We start from the raw sequence: 18420 nt of genomic DNA, 5'->3' as shown, positions 1-18420 counted from the left end.
CTACGGGAAGCTGTGAAGCGTCATCAGCATATGAAAGCACACAGACATGATGCTGGTGAAGGAGGCAACATTGCAAAGCCTACCTCAGTCTTCACATACCATACAGACAGCCATGACCACCTTTATACAGGATCCCGCCCTGGGTCCCTGGATCTCAGAGGCTGGGAAGCAGGGCCCTCAGAAATGGAGACCAGGGCAGTGTGGAAGACAAGCAAGGACTGTGTGAATGGCATCTTAGAGAGAGCCAGGTGACCAGACACTTGTAGCAGCCATCCAGTAAGCTCGAAAGCATGGGTTTCACCAAGGGGCCGTACATTTCTAGGCTGGTGACAGAATCACGGAGCATCTCGGTATTCGGTGACAAGACGACGAATCACGGGGGCTGGGGGAGGAGGGGCGGGAGCTCGGCAAATTTCTAAGAACAGTAGCGCAGCCCTGAGAAGATCTCAAATGCATCCCACTTTAGTCATTCAAGGGCATCGACTCACAGGTAGGTGGTTCAGGCTCATCAGTAATCCTCTCAGAGAGGGGGGAAGTGGTGTGAGAAACACGTGCACCTCGGAGCTTATAAGAAGCCAATGGTGTCAATCACCCAGACCTAGTGCCATCCCATTGGCCCCTGTCCACCGACCACGGTCTTTCCAGGGCTATGCATTTATTTGTTTACTTTTACATTTTGCTTATCCGTGCGTGGGAGAGAGTCACAGGACAATCTGTGACTCTGTGGGCCCCCTCTAGGGGCTTTTACTAGCCCAGGACTGTGAGTCATGTGGCCCATACCATTGGACAGAAGAGCTGGGAAGGTTGAGTAGGCTCCTGTGATCTCAGAATTGAGAGTGTCTGCGTCTACCTGCTCTGGAACTATGACACCCACTCCATGGCAACCAGTCACAAGGCAGAAAAACCTAGACTTCTCCATGCTAATGAGGTAATCTGATAGGCCCTGAGCGTTCAGCCAATGAGCTTCCCTTCCTGGGCATTCTTTCTCACAAAAGGTATTTAATTCCTGGTCCACCCTGAGTGGTGTATATGCATTCACAACTGCCATGTATAAAGAAGTATGAACAAGCAAGGGCCCTCTCTTCATCAAAGATCGCCTGGAGGGTGGGGCGGGGGGATGGGGAAGCCTTCACAGTAAACAGATCTCCTAGATCTCCCTGAGAAGGCCTTCTCCCTTCCAGCCCCTCTGTACTCTGAGCACTCACTCAGAATCAAGCCTGGTTCTGCCCCTACCGTTGGCTCAGCCTTCTTCCTGCCTGGCATGTGGACACCCTGGGAGGAAGCACAGACCAGAGACCCCTGTTTCTAACTCCCTGTGGTTTACCAGCAGTGCCCGGGTACACAAGAGACTGGAAACCACAGCAATCATCCCAGACTCCACTGTTTTTCCACTCTGGGAAAACACAGACAGAGATCCCCCATTATGGACTGAGTTCTGCCTCTCCTGAGCAGCCTGCTGGTGGTGCTCCGGGCACTCCAGTGGTGAGGCAGACAGGCAGCCTGGCTTGAAATTTGTCAGAGGCCCCGTTAAGGAGATAATTGGCATCCTGGAGGTTCAAGTCCTAGATAGATCCCAGGCCCTCCTCATCACTATTCATTGATGTCTGGGGCCTGGCGATTCATTGTTATTGGGCAGAACTGTGGGCTGTGGCCTTAGCTTCAATTCACTCATGCTAGTTTTACCATCACCAAAAACAAACAAACAAACAAACAGCCCCCAAACCGTGTCTATGCAGTGCCACATTGTCACATGTGTCTTGGGAGAGGCAGACAAGCCACAAAGGCAAATGTTCTCTCACCTCACTTCCTCACAAAATGCTTTATTAAGAAGAAAAAAAGGATAAATACTGTGAGGATGGGCCAGCTGTTGTCTTCTGAGAGTTCCGTGGCAAGCCCTTTGCAAGGACCTTGTGGTTTGGTCATCACAGTTACCATTTGGGGCAAGGCATATTACATCCAATGTTACAGAAGAGCAGCTGGGGCTCAACCAAGTTAAAGCCTTTCTCAGTTCCCTGCATGGTAAACAATGACAGCTCTTTGGGCTACTCCCAGAGCTGCCCCCACCAGGGTAGTCCCAGGGCTGCCCCCACCACAGTACTCAAAGTGCCTCCCAGAAGACGAACATCAAACCATTCGGCTCATCTCAAACATGACACTGGAAACCATGTCTACTTGTGTGCTGGTACAGGAGCAGCAGCAAGCCCAGTCGTGTCCTCCTGTAGGTATATGTATTCAACTGTTCGAGGGCATGAGAGTCAGAGTACGGACAGTAAATATTCCTAGAAGGGTTGACCTACGGCTGACCCAGTTATTCCAGGTCTCTCTCCAGCTACCCCAAACACAATAAAACACTGCAAAGCCAAATTGTGCAGGTACATAAATACCCCTCAGAACTTGCTCAAACTTGTCCCATACCATGTGTGCGTGGTATATCCCTGGAATCAAGACTAGGGGGTACTTGAAGGGGTTGCAGGAAGGCACCCCACCAAGGCAGAGCAGAAAAAAACTTCTCTTGAAGATCTAGGTAGAGAGAGGTCAAGAGTTTTGGAGGCATAGGGCTGATCTTTTGAAGGATTTGGACCACCTGAACCCATCACTCCTGAAGAACTAAAATCTACAGAGAAGCAATACAGATCTCAGAAGTGAGATCCTGCTCCCCAAGTAGGTACCGTGGGGTCTCATTGATGCTCTTCCTATGTACATTCCTACCCCCATCCCATCCTATACAAGTTCATAGATCTTTGAGTTTCTCCCAAGCTCTTAAGGCATCATGTTTGGCTTAGATGGGTGTCTCTACGCCCTATCAATTATAGAATGCCCCCAGAGAGAAGCCCAGAAGGCAGAATTCCCTAGTCCTGGTAAATAAACCAGAGGGCTCTGTCAGCCATCATTCTTTATTTCCAGAAAGCCCAGCCACATTCAAAGTAAATAGTTTATGCATCAAGCCAAGTGGGTCACATCAAAGGACAAAGGCGGGCAGTAGTAACAAGTACTGCCTGGCATTCTGGGAATGTCTGCCTTACCAGTGTGGGGTCAGAGAGTACTGGGGTACTCTCCTGCTCCCCAGAAGAAGCACCAAGGAAGCAAAAGCTGTTTTTCCTCTGACCGCAGGGACACACCCCACAGGTCCTGCCTCAAGTCCAAGTGTAAATGCTTGGTAAGGCACCAAATAGCTTTCATACTTTGGGAGACTGGAGGCTGATGTTTTGAAAGATCTACCCTCCACAAAGGAGGCCAAGAGAATGGGTCCCATGTGTCGTGGTTAGGGCTCCTATTGCTGTGAAGAAGGGTTCATTTCAGCTTCCAATCCAGGCAACAGTCCAACTCTGAGGGAAGTCAGGACAAGAACTCAAGGCAGGAACCTGAAGGCAGGAACTAAAGCAGAAGCCACAGAGGAGTGCTTCTTACCAGCTAGCTCTCCACGGTTTGCTCAGTCTGCTTTCTTTTAGCATCCAGGGCCACCATCCCAGGGATGACACCACCCACAGTTAACTGGGTTTTCCATATCAATTACCAACCAAGAAAATGTACCACAGGCTTGCCCACAACTCAGTCTCGTGGGGGCATTTTCTCAGTTGAAGTGCCTTCTTCCAAAAATGACTTCTTGCTTGTGTCCAGTTGACATTAAACTAGCTAGCACCCTAAGTGACAGAATTCCTGGACCTCTGGAATCTAGATTTAAGGAAAATTGGATTGTCTTGGCTTCCCTCTTCCCACCAAGTCCTACAGCATATCCACCCTTCACCAATCTTCCTTCTGCCTCCTCCATGCTCATATACATGGAGTGGAGCAGAATAGTCTTTCCATGCTAAGAGAAGAGCCATCCCCTTGAGCACATTCTACATCCCTTGATTCTCCATCCTCCCATAGTGCCTCAGTAAAGGTGCTGTAGAAGCCTAAGGCCAGACTTGTAGTACACATAGCGGGTCTTGGAACCCCAGCATGACAAAAAGGTGGATTTGTAGAAATACAGAGAGATCTCAGTCACTTTGCCATCCCTGAGATGAGGTGGTGCCTGTACCCTGGAGACAGCAGACTTGGCCTGTGTCAAGAACCTTTTGCCAGGGGTGACAGTGTTGGGGAGGCATGTAATCAAAAATGCCCTTGGTGACAGGGCACAGACTGGAAAAGCCTTTTTGATCTGTCCTCTCCTCATCTCAGGGTAGGAGGAGACAACTAGATGACTACTACCTTGGCACGGAGTCCTAAAAAAGTAGAAAGGACCAAGAAGTCCCACCAACATCCCCAGGGTCCCATGGAAGAATGAACTTGCAGCAGGAGCTACTGGGTTAAGGCTGACACAGGCAGAAAGACCGTATCAGGCATCATCATGAACAGATGGGCCATCAAGGACCCCTACCCACCCTAGCAAGGTACAGCAACCTATGACTTAAGCAGTGTTCTGGACAAAAGCGGGAGGTTCTCTGTGGCCAACTGAGCTCTCAGATGCTCAAAGCTAGAGGTGAGTTATGCTGAGTATTTCCAACGAACGCAGCTAAGCTACAGAACTCTCACCCTCCCACTCCACCTGCCGCTTGAGTATACTGGTTGGGGTGTGTTTCTGCTCATTTGAGCCACTTGGAACCTAGGAGTAGACATGAGGTCCCTGCTCATTGTCAGGGACCCACACTGGGTTGGAATTTTCCCTGAATTTGCACTTCTATTTTTCCCCCTTGTCAGTAAATTTGCCTATTGTTATACTATTATCTCACGGTGTGTGTTACGGCTAAGTAAAACGTTCTTTGGATCAAGGCCAGTTGTTCAAACACCGAAAAATGTAGCAGGTATTAATGCAAGTTACAGCCCTAGGGTAAAATTTTCAGGCATGAAGCCCTTTACAGGATATCGGTGCCCTGTGGCTGACATGGTCCGTGTGCCCCTGGGGACCTCTAAGGCTGCTGACTGTGAATGGGGGAAAGCCCCTGTGCATGGGGGCTTTCCTACAGAAGGGAAGCTGCAGGCTCTCCAGATCAGTGCTTCTGGTTTGATCTATCTGCACATGGGCTAGCACATGCACACATCCTCATGCAGACCATCCTCAGAGCTGGACCAGGCAAAGGTAGCTTTGGGATCCAGCTTATCTCTGAGCCCCTGCCTAGAACGCTTGCCTGGTGTTCCCTTAGCTCCATGGAGAACTAGTGAGAGTAGGAATCCCCCATTTCTAAAGGACACTTTCAAACTCATCGTAGCATAAATCAATGCACAGGCCAGGAACTTACTTATGTCCTGCATTCCCTTAGGATGGATTCAAAGCCATTTTTTTACTACATGGGTCCTGGCTAGCCTGGAACTCATTATGTAGAGCAGGTTGGCCCTGGCCTCAGTCTCACAGAGATCCACCTGCCTCTGCCTCCAGAATGTTGGGCGTGAAGGTGCTTTGTGCTTGGGGAGTCACACAGCATACACAGCTCACTGGCACCTAATCTCACCCCCTCAGCAGGGAGGTCTGATGGACATGAGGCTGGGGAAGACAGCAGGCAGGTGTTTGTAAAGATAAGGACATGAGTTCCTGGGTAGGCAGTGGGCAGCACATCTTTCCCAGCAAGTTTCACTCAACAGCCATTGAACTGCTCATCCTCTGCCACTGCTGCAGTGATCCATCCACCTAAGTCCAAGAATCCACCCACCGAGCCCCATGGCTGGGCTTTCTGGTGGTTCTCTCTCATTGGATGTATCCTCCTCCTGGCATGTGTCTGACATGTATTTCCATTGGAGGGCACCATGCACATCATCCAAAGTCTAAGCACGCTTTTGAAGCTGAAGCACACATTTCAGTTTTAGGAAACAAAAATCTTTATTAAAAAAATAACTTACAAATCGAGAGAATGCTGTTTCCTCTGTTCACGGGTTTGCAGCCCGAAACGTAACTCTACAATACGGTTCGTGTCACAAACTGCATTGCTGGGCAGTTTCCGTTCCATATGCTGTGCCAGCATTAAACACCACACAGATATAAAACTATTGTAAATAAAACATTCCAGCCAGGACTGGCATAAATTTATATATATATTTATATTTTATATATATTTATATCATTTCGAATCAGCTAACAATGAATGTCATCCTTAGTCAAAACTCAGAGTCCTGCTAATCTGAGGCCTACATGGTCCAAATACAACAGCCTTACACCTCCCATACAATATTTAAAATATATTTAGCTTTCAAATGCATTTATAAGGTACATCCATAGTGAGAAAATAAAGTCTTAAAACTTAAATACAAAAGTCACCAAGTAAAAACTTGAAGAAACACAAAAGATTCTATTGTACACGTGTCCAGAAGAGTCTGTCCTGATGCTGGCTTTGACACACAGCTCTGGCTGCACAGCGCAGGGCAGCCTGTCTGCTGCAAGCTGTCAGGATGAGTGTCCAGGTGACAGCCATCTTGGCTGGAGAATGAGAGACAGGAAGCATGGTCCTTCTCCTCTTCATACCACTCAAGCAACCAGACCCAAAGCTACAGTGCTTTCTTGAAGAAACCACAGGGCCCAGCTGCCCCATTTGCAACATGCACATGTCCCCATGCCTCTATAGCACGGTCACTTGGTGTTCTGCTCCAGGGCAGAGTACTCTGTCTCTGACACTCTGGAGGCATCGATGAGTTTGGTGAGTCCTGTTTTGGCTGAGTACTTGAAGATGAAGGCCTTCATCAGCTCGTACCTGTAGTTTCGGTTGATGAAGCTGTAGAGCACAGGGTTGACACAGCAGTGCACCAGGGACAGGCACTGCGTGACGTGCAGCGCTGTAAAGAGCACATTCTCCAGTTGGCAGGTGAACGGGATGTAGTGCAAGATAGAGAAGATGTCCAGCAGAACCACAAAATGGTACGGCAGCCAACACACCAGGAAGACCACCACGTAGGAGAAGATGATCTTCCGGCTGCTGTGTTTCTCCTGGTCACCGGATGCTGACATGGCTCTGGCGAGCAGGAAGTAGAAGATAGCAATGATGGTGAAGGGGACAGCAAAACCCAAGATGACGGAGACCAGCTCCATGCCAATGAGCCACTCCTTGATGCTGTGCTCGGGGTAGAAGGACCTGCAGTAGGTCTCGTTGTTGGAAGCAGATGTGACCGTCTTCAGGTAGTAGGTGTCAGGCAGGGACACAAAGAAGGCCAGCAGCCACACCAAGACGCAGACAACACGGCGTACCATCTTCTTCTTATAGCTGGAGGTGCTGGTGAAGTAGGTGATGGAGAGATAGCGGTCCACGCTCATGCATGCGAGGAAGAAGATGCTCCCAAAGAGGTTGATGGAGAAAATGAGGTGTGTGATCTTGCACGTGAGCTCACCCATGGGCCACTGGTTATGCTGCACGAGACTGACCACCCAGACAGGGATGGTGATGACGACCCACAGATCGGCAATGGCCAGGTTCAAGATGTAGCAGTGTGTGTCGTAGCCTGTAGTCTTGGCCTGGATATTCACCCAGACCACCACGGAGTTGGCAATCATACCGATCACGAAGATGAAAATGTAGATGAAGGAGAGGGTATACAGCAGCACATTCTTGTTGGGCATGGCGGGACACTGCACGGTGTCCACGACGATGCAGTCGCTACTGTTACAGGGCCAGTTGATGTCCGAGTAGTTCCCAGGTTCCACATAGTCAAACAGATGCACATCCATGGTCTTGAGGAGAGCAACCAAGTGACCTACGGCAAAGACAAACAGGAGAGATGCATGGGTAAGATCATTTCACTAGGAAAACTTCGGCTCTCAGTCCAAACACTCGTCTGGGGCACAGAGGAGGCTCATCTGCTTTGCTTTTGCTCTGTGAATGTCTTCACAAAGAGAGGAGAAAAGAAAACAACCATCTTAGACTGCCAGGAAGAAAATCAAATGCACCCCAGCTATGGCTACATGGTGCTGGGGAGGGGCCATGTTTGTTTTCTGTGGCTTTTCATGGCCATGTTATCAAGGCTTCAGCTTGGCTGTGCCCTAGGTGTGAAATCAACATGATACAGGGTCCAAAGAAATGTCAGACAGTAGGGCCCTGGCCACAGCAGTGTTGATGGCCTGCCTGAACTCAGTAGGAGTCCACAGAGCCATTTTACTGACATTCCCGAGAGAGGTAAGTGTGGTGTCTTAATCAAAGCACTTCAAATCCTCTCCCAATTTGCATTTAAAATGGGACACTGTTTCTTTTAGCCCTTTTGTAATACCCATCTGCTAACCTGATGCTGCCCGAGTCCTCCGCCTCCCTCAAGTGCCAGCAAGTATGGAATGCCATGCCATGCCATGTCCATGTTTTGGACCCCAAACCCGCAGACTCCAGGGTCGCTGGGAGTTCTCAACCAAGGGCAACCAGCCAGCTGCCTCGAGCCTCAGCCTTCGCCTGGGCTCCCATTTCTCACTTAGTCAATTGATTCAAGAGCATTGTGAGCCAAGACTCCAAGCGCACACACCACCAGCCACCTGCTATATCTCTGGAGGGTGGATGAGCCCTGCTGATTGCCGTCCCGGCTGACCTGCCCGACCTGAGGCCAACACTCTTAGCTGTCATCACGTCACACCTAGTGGGAATTTGGCTCCAGGGTAGCAACTATGCCTGGGGTGATTTCTCCACAGACACTGTAGGAACTGCCAGGAGTTGTCTTCTATTGCCCATCTGTTCCGTGGTTCTTGGACAACTGCCTTTGTCATTCCCCCCCCCAACCCATACCGCATGACTAGAATGGAGACACATCCCATTCTATCACTGGTGATGGCTGAAACAGAGCCAAGCTTGCCTTCAGGTTCACTTGCAATAGACTCCAGGTGACACATGAGAAGTCCCACGGGAGGGCCGCTAGTGGGTCAGTGCCTAGGTGGCTAACCCTGAGGTATGAAAAACCACCAAATCCAGGATTTGCACATTCCTGGGTTGGAATTATGGCTTCTCAGTCATGTGTAAGCTAAGATTTAACCACCTGTGACTGCTGCTCCAGGGCAGAAGGCCACAACCCAGAATCTGGGAAGCAGCAGTTACTCCCCAAGGCTTCCCCTCCAGCACCATCCCGGATGAGAGAACGAGGACTGTCCACTTTAAAGTAGCCAATTACCCCCTTGAGGAAAGCCTGGCCTCACTGACTAGAATGCTAGCAATGTGTTCTTAAGAGTATTAAGGACCCAGCAGAAGGGAAGTCAAGAGCTGGTAGAAGACAGCTAGTCAGAGGGCTTTCTCCTTCAAGATAATAGCCATGGGATCTTAAAAGGAGATGACATCTGATGCCACCCATGATCACTCCAAGTCCCCAACCTACAGAAGGTGACCTGTTCCTAAATCTCGGTTAAAGACGACTGCCTACAGACTCTAGATTCTGTGCCCTCAGCTGCTGATGGAAGAGCTGGCCTTCTGTGACAGCTTTATCCTTTTTCACATTCAGAGGATCTCCTATGGTAGGAGAGGGTGACGGTCCTCAGAGATGTCCTAGCACATGGACCCTGAGTCCAAGAACTTTAGAAGGTGCCAGTTCTGTCCTATGTCACAGTCCTGAGAACTACAAGAGGGCACCAGGTGTCTGGGCTGCAGAGAGTGACTTCCAAGACTGGAAAGAATGCTAACCCCAAGTTTCTTAGAACTTCCATACACAGATACACACACACACACACACACACACACACACACACACACACACACACACAAAAGAAACAGAGAGAGAGAGAGGTACACACAGAGAGATACACACAGATACACACACAGATACACAGAGAGAGATTCGGAGAGAGGCAGACAGACACACATAGAGAGACAGACACACACAGAGAGAGACACACACACACACACACACACACACAGAGAGAGAGAGAGACACACACCCTGGAACTGACTATCCACTCTGAACTCATGACTTGGAAGGAAGAAAGCAAGAATTCTGTACTCCAGGGCAAGAATCCTTTTCTTCTTTTAGTCTATTTCATTAAAATAAAACACATGGTGGCATACACACATAAATCCAGGATTCAAGAGGTGGAAGCAGCAAGATTGAGAGTTCAAGGTCATCTTAAGCTACATAAGAAGTCCAGCCTAGACTAAGGGAGACTCGGTTTGGACAGAGCCTCAGAGGTTGGAGAAAAGACAAGCCAAGGCCCACATCGTATAAAAGGTAGGATGACAATGAGGACCAGAAAATGCTTGACTGGCAGTGGTGTGAGTCTGTCCTTGACCTACTGGTCCAGACTATGGCTTTAGTAACCAGTCATGGAGCCAAAAGAAAGAACTGGCCCCAAGCCTAGATAGCTTGGCCTTGGGTCCTAAGCCTGTCCTCCTGTTCTCTCCACACGAGGAGGTATCCCCTCGCTTCCACCTCCCTTGCCTTCAGTGCCCAGACATGCCTAGCTCTGGCAGTTGTCCAAGAAGGCCCCATGCAGTGCAGGGAACAGAAGGAGAAAGTGCCTGCCTTCTGCATCCCTCCACTGTCCCTGCAGAATCAACTCTCATTCTGCCAATCTCAGCTTTTCTCAGATGATCTCAGCAGTGGATGGTAGCAGGGGCTTAGGGACCCCCATCCAGCCCTTTGGTTTTTACCATTGGGAAAAGAACCTTGGTTTTGTGCCCACTGGGTCCCAGAATCACAGTGGTATTTCGGGGGCAGGTACAGAACGCCAGCAGCAGCCTCCTGTCTGTCCCCACTTCTGAGGCTCCTTGGCACTGTCTCAGGCAGGGACAGAGCTGTTTTCATTCCATTCTGAAGGGCAGAGCTGAAGCTGACTCCTCTTGGCACTGTAACTACCAGTCACCTTCAGTGGGCATCACACAGTCCAGGAGCAGAGAATTTCATCCTGACCACTGCCCCCTGATTGGATGTCCCCTCCCTGCTACAGAAGGCTCCTAGAGAACAGGCAGAAGGCGGCAACCCGACCCTTTCAGCTTCAAACGACTAAAGAAAACAAAAGCGAAGATGTCAAAGGGCCACCCGCAGCCTGGCCTTCGTCACTTGGACATCTTTCACGCATTACAGTTTAGAAGCAAATAAGAATGACTCCAGGAAAGAGCCAATGACAGGACACTCCATCTTCTTGGGGACAACAGAAGCTGCGTGTCACCTGGGTGTGGTCTGCAGTCACAGCACTGTGTAACAACATCAGGTGTGTGCTGTCTTAACACTGGTGATGTCTGCCCCTCAGTGAAGCAGAGTCCTCCTCCGTTTCTTGCTTATCCCTCAGTAAATGACCTTCGGTCTTTTTGACAGAAACAGAGTCATGACACAGCAAACTGAGGGACATCCACCCATGGTCCTTGGACTCCAGTCCTGGCCAAAGCTCTCGGAGAAGTCTGAAAGTGAGGTCCAGTGGGGGGAAAGGAAGACTCTACCGACCTCCCAGAGAGCCCCGCATGCGGACCTGGACTCCCTCCAGCAGACAGAGGGGATTCCCAGGAAGTTCATGAGGAACGAGTTATTTTTCATACAAGCCTGCTCCTTGAGTCCAAAATTAATGTCTCTTGGCCATCGTGATAGGTCTGTTTATGCTGGCAACAAGGAGGGCTGACAACCAAGGAGACCAGAGGAGGCTTCCCCACCCTGTCCAGTCACCCATGGCTGCAACCAAGCCTGGCACCTTTCCTGTTGTCTTTACAACAGAGGTGAACGAAGAGTGACTAATGGGGTGCCCTCTACATGTGGCCTCATTTTTGAGCCCTCCAAAGTCCAGCCCTGGGAAGCCCCGGATGAGACCCACTTCGGATGCTTCCCGTGTACCACCTCTAGGTAAGAAACTCGTGGGGGTGTGGAGGAGTAGACCCTCAGAATGGTGACTTTATGTTATGGCTTCCCAAGTTCACAAACCTCTTCTGAGATGCCCACGTGCTCTCAGGCCCACATCCTCGGTATCTACCTCAGTGACATTCCTTCACCAGCGAAAACTGCTGGCGGCGTACATATCCAACAATGGCAGACCAGTTCGGGGAGTACAACACAGCTGTGACGGAGGGAGGGGGGCGGGGATGGAGAGGGACACTTTAAGAACAAGGGTGGTAAATGAATGGGTGCTGCTAAGCAAAAGGCAAAGAAGCAGATGCGCCGCCCGCAGCATAGCCCCATTGATGTTGGAGAAAAGGCAAAATTATGAGTGTTTTATATGCAAATACATGCACAGAAAGACACAAGGCCCTGCAATGGGGGTAAGACTTTGGGCGGGGAAAGTCAATGGAAGGCAATCGCAGAGGCAGCCTTGTCTTACTCCAGAAACGTCCAAATTATTGGAAAGCTTACATCAAAATTATGTAAATTTTAACAGGGGAGGGAATGAGCCACTGAACATCAAAGGGGCATGCTCTGCTCTTCTGGACAACAGACTTCACTAAAAACGAACGCGTCCTCTAGAGGCTGACTCCTAGCTCTTTCACTCTTGTCTGGCAATGGCTTTGTCAATTATCTGTACACTGTCAGCACTCACATCTGTCCAGCTCTGCCACGGGTCCACAGCCTAGCAAGCGGCTCAGCCACGAGTCCCAGTGCCGATGGTGGAGAGGGAGATGTGCCTCAAAGATAGGCCTCTCACTTCTAAGGTTCGCCACTCTCCATAAAATGTCCTGGATAACACCCAGCTGCTGCTGCGAGCAGCCTGCAGTATCCAGCTGTTTTCAACTGGCTAGTCTAAGCTCCCTAGCATGCTGGGACAGCACCAGAATTAGAAGCATCCAAATTTAGAGTCTCCATGGGGTGGTGGTTTGGGCTGTGATCCATATGTCCTTCTCCCCAGATAGATCCTCCTACGGACTGCCAAGTGTGTTCAGGTGTCTGGCTAAGGATCACCAAATTGCCTTAACATGCTCGCCAAAGCCCATCGGAGAGGAGAAGACCCTTCTTAGCCTGGCTGTGCCTCACCCCTCCCTTCCACAAGCTTCGTATCCTAATGCATCACGAAGGTCTCCTCACTGCTACCCTCTATGCCTTCTCCCCACTGGGTCTCATTCACCTTCGTTCAACCAGTGGAGCAAAGTGTCCTAGTAGATCAGTAGTGCTCCAGGGAGGCCAGCAGTCTGGGGGTGCAGTGGTTATCCAGAGAGACTCAGCTGTAACCGGTTTCCAGCTGACATCAGTCGATCTCCTCTCCAAGGCACTGCTCTGGGACAGGAGAAGCTGTCAAGTCATGGCCACCTCCCCCAAGCACCCACCATCTAAACAAGGCCACCTGGGAGGCACAAAGGCTTGTCGTGGTCCCAGGCATGGGTACATCCTTCAGGAGCATGGAGGCAAGTCAGGGATGTCATTGCGGTCACGGAGCATTGCTGAGGGGCAAGTCACTAGACATGAAGGAGAGAAGAAGCCAGAGGTGGGCCTTGACCTATGGCAAGGAGATGTGGCCTTAGCCTGTCTATGCCAGGGCAGGTTTGAAGAAATGCCATGGCTTTGAGACAGGGAAGGTTTAAAGACAGACGTGTCATACAGTTGGCCCAGATATCCTAGAAATAGCTTTTGCTGCCCAGACAGAAGCCAGATAAGACAATGTGGTCCCAGCCCCAGGGACTCTGAACCTAATAGGAAACAAAAGGCTCCCTGGGCCCGTCAGACCTGTGCCTCCACTTCCTTTAGAGATTTTCTGCAACCTGTGGCCCGTGTCCCACATAGAACTTCCTGGAGAAATCCCGTGTGGACTCAAGGCTGGAGGTAGTATTTATCTAACCTGCCTTCCCTATCCACACCTCTGAAAACAGATCAGGGCAGCTGATGAGACACGAGGGATGAACATAGAAGAATCTAACAGGTTGCAGCTTGTCCTCACTCCGGCTAGTAGGAGCTGGGCTCAACTGCTTCCACTTGGGTCCCGTGTTACAGACACAAGGTCTTCATTTGTCTGGGACACTCTACAAAGAGCGTTTTACCGAAGTAGAAGAATCTGGCCACCTTTGCAGAACCGTGAGGCAACTGTCCATCAGGGAGATGATGACTGCGGTGTTGCCAACTAAACAACTCTCCTTAGTCCACCTGAAACCCACACCTAACCTGGATGACACCCACCCAGGTAGCTCTCTGTGGCCAAATACTACTCTTGAGTGCAGAAAGAAACCCTGTCTATCCCCCAGTACGGAGCCAATGAGAAACAATGCTGTCCTGACCACACATTCACTGTGGCCCTGAGTGACCTCACTTCCTCTAAGTAAGGAACTGCTTTGAATTATTTGGGAACTCGAAAGAAATAATAAATATGGTAAGGAAAAAAACCCACACCCTGGTTCTGAAACAAGGCCACCTATCCTCAGGGTTCTTGGCTGAACTTCCCACCAACACATGAGACAGCCTCCTACCATGTGAGCGCTCACAGACATAATGAATGTCCCATCCAGAAACCGGATCAGAGCCATTGTGCTCTGCAGCCCAAGGGAGCAGAGCCACATCTAGCGGAGAGATCTAGATGTCCCTGTACCATACAAACGCTGCCAGCTGGCAGGATATAGCCCGAGTCTGCATTCCCACCAGCTTAGGACCTGGGCAAGACAATAGGAGGTCCGGGGTTCCCAAGCCATGCTACGAAAGCTTAGGTTCCTCTTATACACCAGCCTTCAGGCTAGCAGAGACAACAGAAACACTAGAAGATGCCAGCTATTTAGCGGGCACAGCCTTCAACTGCAGCTTTCCCATGCTGCTCAGGGCTCCACCCCTAGCAGCTCAAGGCCACCTGAGATGGTCTCCATATCTCCCAGCTGGGGGCTGGAGAACAAAACACTGTCCACTCCCAACCTATTGGTTCTTTGCAAAATCATCACTGTAAAATTCCACAGTCCCTGGGATGTGTTTATAAGAAACTTTTTTTTTTAAAGCGAAGCTTGGGGGAGCACAGGCTAATCATCTCCCTTTATAAACAAGACTAAGCCAGTATATTTTTAACAAGAAAGGCATTGGCTACCTAATCCCCGCAGAAAATGTCCTTGCCTGACACCTGGGCCCATCTGCTTTTTCCTAGGCTGTTTGCTTCCACTGTAACAGGAGATAGGTGTCCCAATACCTGGGGAGTTTGAAAACAGTCATTACTACACCTGTTTATCAATTTTATCTAAGCACATAGATTTCAATTATCAGACTCTTTGTTTGTTTATCGTTTATTCATTCTGAGACATGGTACGAAGGCAACATAACCCAAGCTGGCCTCGAACTCACAGCAATCTTCCTGCCTCAGCCTCTGGAGTTCCGGAATCACAGGCATGCACCCAACCTAACAGGCAACAAGAAACATTTTAATACCTCTGGTTGCTTAACTGAAAAGTACAAATGCCTTCGGGGCCCAAATTCCATTCTGTTTGCTACAAAATCTCAGAAAAAGAAAAGTTCTGAAGTTTCTGAGGCTCTCTCCTCCTCCCTCAGTGACTCTAAAAGTTTATGAAGGAGTGGCCCTTCGGTCTCAGCTCTGAGTAACTTCAACCAACTTCCCTGTGTAGATTTGAAAATTAAAGAACTCCACCTCAAAGCCTCACACAAAAAGCCACTGTTCTGACTAACCAGGGTGTTTCATGGTCTTTCTTTCTTCTTCTTTTTTTTTATCCCATCTAGAAAGCCTACCCTTGGCTGGCTCTGGGTCTGATTAGAAATCATAATACCTTCTTAGCTCCCTAAGGATTCGCTATTAATACTGGCTAAGCTCACGTCCCAAGCCCTGACTCAGTTGAGCACAGCATGCTGCCGTGTAACTTTCTGGAACTTAAAGTGTGTGTGTGTGTGTGTGTGTGTGTGTGTGTGTGTGTGTGTGTGTGTGTGTGTGTGTTTGCACTGTGCATGCCCCTTTAAAAACAAACCGGAGGCGCCCAACAAGCAGCTAGCAAGCAGCAGACTTCCCCAGCTTTTACACCTCGGCTCGCAGACAGCTCCTTCCAGCCCCTGCTGCCTCCTGGAGGCAGTGGCTGAGCTCAGCAGAGAGCAGCACACAGTGTTTACCTCTCAGACTGGGGAAAATTAGAGCAAAATGTTTCCAAACTGGAGCTTTTGCATAGCTCCGGGTAGAAACGGGAGTTTTCATTCCATCTGGGGCAAGCTCCTATTCAGATGGGAGAAAGACTGGGGCTTTATCCATTTAAAATCTGCAGCGAGCCAGGCACAAAACCCAGAACCACCCCCATTCCTCCTTTCTGGTCCTATCCATTTGAGCTCCACATTCTCCTGAACTAAATAAAGACCCACAAAGCCAGCATCTGCTCCTTCAAAGAAAAACAAAGTTTCCACACTGGTACAATGCAGACTGGGGTCTTGGGGATCCCACTGACCCGAGACACCTTTAAAAGGATGTTTGCTCCCACTCCACTTCGAAACAATTAATTAATCTTGTTTGTGAGCAAATGAATGGAGAGACAGAGAGAGAGAGAGAGAGAGAGAGAGAGAGAGAGAGAGAGAGAGAAAGAGAGAAAGGGGAAGAGACAGCCAGTCTGCCTTTCACAGTGCTTCATTCTCCTAGCAGTTAGCAGCCAGGAGTCTTGGCTAACCACGGATCCCCTGACCTCAGGGCAGTCCTCGCTCCCAGCCACCCAGCGAACCTTTATGCACCCTAACAAAGTCAGCAACACTCACAGTTCACTTGGAGAGCAGGTTTAAATTATAAAATACTAGACTTTTTTTAGTACCTGCTTTTTTTTTTAACCCCAGCTGAAGTTGGACAATACTTTCTAGGAGAACAATAAATACTCAAAATTAGACTAGCAAAGATACCATGAAGAGATAAGACGAAGAGTAGCTAACATTCAATTTACAACTTCCAGAATTCAGGAGCTGTGAATTAATCCATCCCCACCCCCAGAGCACGGAGTTTAAACTCATCCTAGACATAGACGGCTCAGCCCAGTTGTCTGCACCACTGGAGGATACCACTGAACACATCGTATGCCTTTCTGGAAGTTACGTTTGTGTTTTTACAGCTAGTTCTACGCACTTCCAATCTGATAACCAGAAGTAGGGGCTGGCAAATATTGGTACCAAGTTCACCCCTAAGTCAGCCTTGGGCAAGCTCCGTGGGGCATTCCATGTTCTCTGCAAAGTTTCCCTGCCTCCTGGAACTTAAGTACTGGCAGAAACAAATCAGAGTCCAGTAGCAAACAAACGCACGGAGATTTCCCTCCACAAGTGACTGAACTCGAATCCCCCAAAGCAGAAGCAGTAGCTTGCAACGCAGCCTGCAATCAGCTTTGAGCTCTCCAAACCGGACCTGCAGGCTCTGAAGCCCCCAGCTCAGGGATCTAAGAGTTCTCAGAAGTCGGGTTCGGGTAAGAACAGGAGCCCTGCCCCTTGCCGTGGTTGCTCAGCAAAGCTGTCCCAGAAGCAAGGTTTTCTTACCTCGCGGCTGCCTGGGCTGTGATTTGCCTTCCTGGCTTTGAGTGCTGCAGGCTCCTTCAGTGCTGAGCAGTTTGTAGCAACTGAGTTCTCTCCGGGCTCCGGACTTGCCTTTTATATACACTGCAGGAAAGTGCCTCTAGGTGGCAGTTTTGCAACCCTCATCTCCTCCTCCTCCCCCCCCCCCCCCCACCACAGCGCCGGCACGCAGGCTTGTACACGCGTACACGCCCTCCCGTAACCCTCTCTAGGTTGTTGTTTCCTGCACAAGCACATTCCTGGGAGCCCTCAAACCCCTTCCTTTGCAAAGGCTAGATCCTATTGGGGGAAATGCCCTCAGACGAAAACCCAAAAGAAGTCCTAGTACTTTCCAAAATGATCAAATATTGATCCTGTCTCAGGTATAGCTTTAATAATCCCACGAGTACCAGGAGTTCCTTTGAATGCCTGTAGCTTCAGGGAAGACTTTGTTCCCAAGACAAATTACTCTGAACTTTTGAACTTCGCTGTTGATTTGTCAAGCTTACTCTTTCTTTGTCGATGCCTCCTGAACAGAACTCACATTTTGGACAGGGAACGATTAATCCACCCTGTACGGCCATCACCCAGAAAGTGCCTTTAGGTTGGATTCTGTAGGAACTCTTACACAAAGTCCTTGAGTCCCTAGTAAGACCGCGTTCTACAGGGCTGAGCAATGCCAGTCGCTGAAAAGGTCTTGACGCAGGTGAAGTAGCAGCCCTTTATCGTCATGGTGAGCTTAGCCGACTTTTCTCGCTATCGTCATCTTTATCAAAATCTACATTCTAATCAAGATGCTCATTGTTCAGATTCCCTGTAAAAAGTGTCCCTTGCAATGCCTCACTTAGTAAAATGACCCAATCTTTTACTTTTAAAACTGTCACTGCAACGCCTCCCCAAGTGGCCCCCACCCTCCAAGAGCTGGCGGTCACTCTGCTCTCTCCCGGACTTCTGAAGAGCAAGTTACAGCGCCCAGGGTTAAGGCACTGGCTAAACGCAAAATCTCCTTCCTGCCTGCGCTAACACTTGCTCAGTCTATTTTCTAAGTTTCCTGGGAGTGACTGTTGAACACGGGAACCGGAGGACTCGGGGGTCAGAGTCTCACGTAGGCTAGAGAGCTTCGGTCTAGAGAAAAACCTTAACAAAAGAAGTGGTTTGTTTAAACAGCCT

At 49.6% G+C, this 18420-nt stretch overlaps 1 protein-coding gene across 3 annotated transcripts; it reads right to left on the bottom strand.

Annotated features, from left to right (window-relative positions):
* Positions 1–5775: 5775 nt before the first annotated feature.
* On the bottom strand, positions 5776–17317 carry Ackr3 (atypical chemokine receptor 3). 3 transcript variants are annotated; one of them, XM_087567837.1, is made up of 3 exons: positions 17236–17317; positions 12899–13047; positions 5776–7653 (listed from the first exon to the last, which is right to left on the bottom strand). In XM_087567837.1, the coding sequence occupies exon 3, from the start codon at positions 7625–7627 to the stop codon at positions 6539–6541; it is 1089 nt and encodes a 362-aa protein (XP_087423963.1). In that variant the 5' UTR covers positions 7628–7653; positions 12899–13047; positions 17236–17317; the 3' UTR covers positions 5776–6538. The 3 variants fall into 3 exon arrangements, with proteins under 3 accessions (XP_087423963.1, XP_087423964.1, NP_445804.1); XM_087567838.1 differs by having other exon boundaries at positions 12899–13042; NM_053352.2 differs by lacking the exon at positions 12899–13047 and having other exon boundaries at positions 17236–17297.
* Between the last annotated feature and the right edge of the window lie 1103 nt (positions 17318–18420).

Source organism: Rattus norvegicus, chromosome 9, assembly GCF_021556685.1.
Source record: "Rattus norvegicus strain SHRSP/BbbUtx chromosome 9, alternate assembly SHRSP_T2T, whole genome shotgun sequence".
Lineage (NCBI taxonomy): Eukaryota > Metazoa > Chordata > Mammalia > Rodentia > Muridae > Rattus > Rattus norvegicus.
The sequence above is the reverse complement of the archived record's forward strand: the minus strand, read 5'-3'. Positions and strand labels throughout refer to the sequence as shown.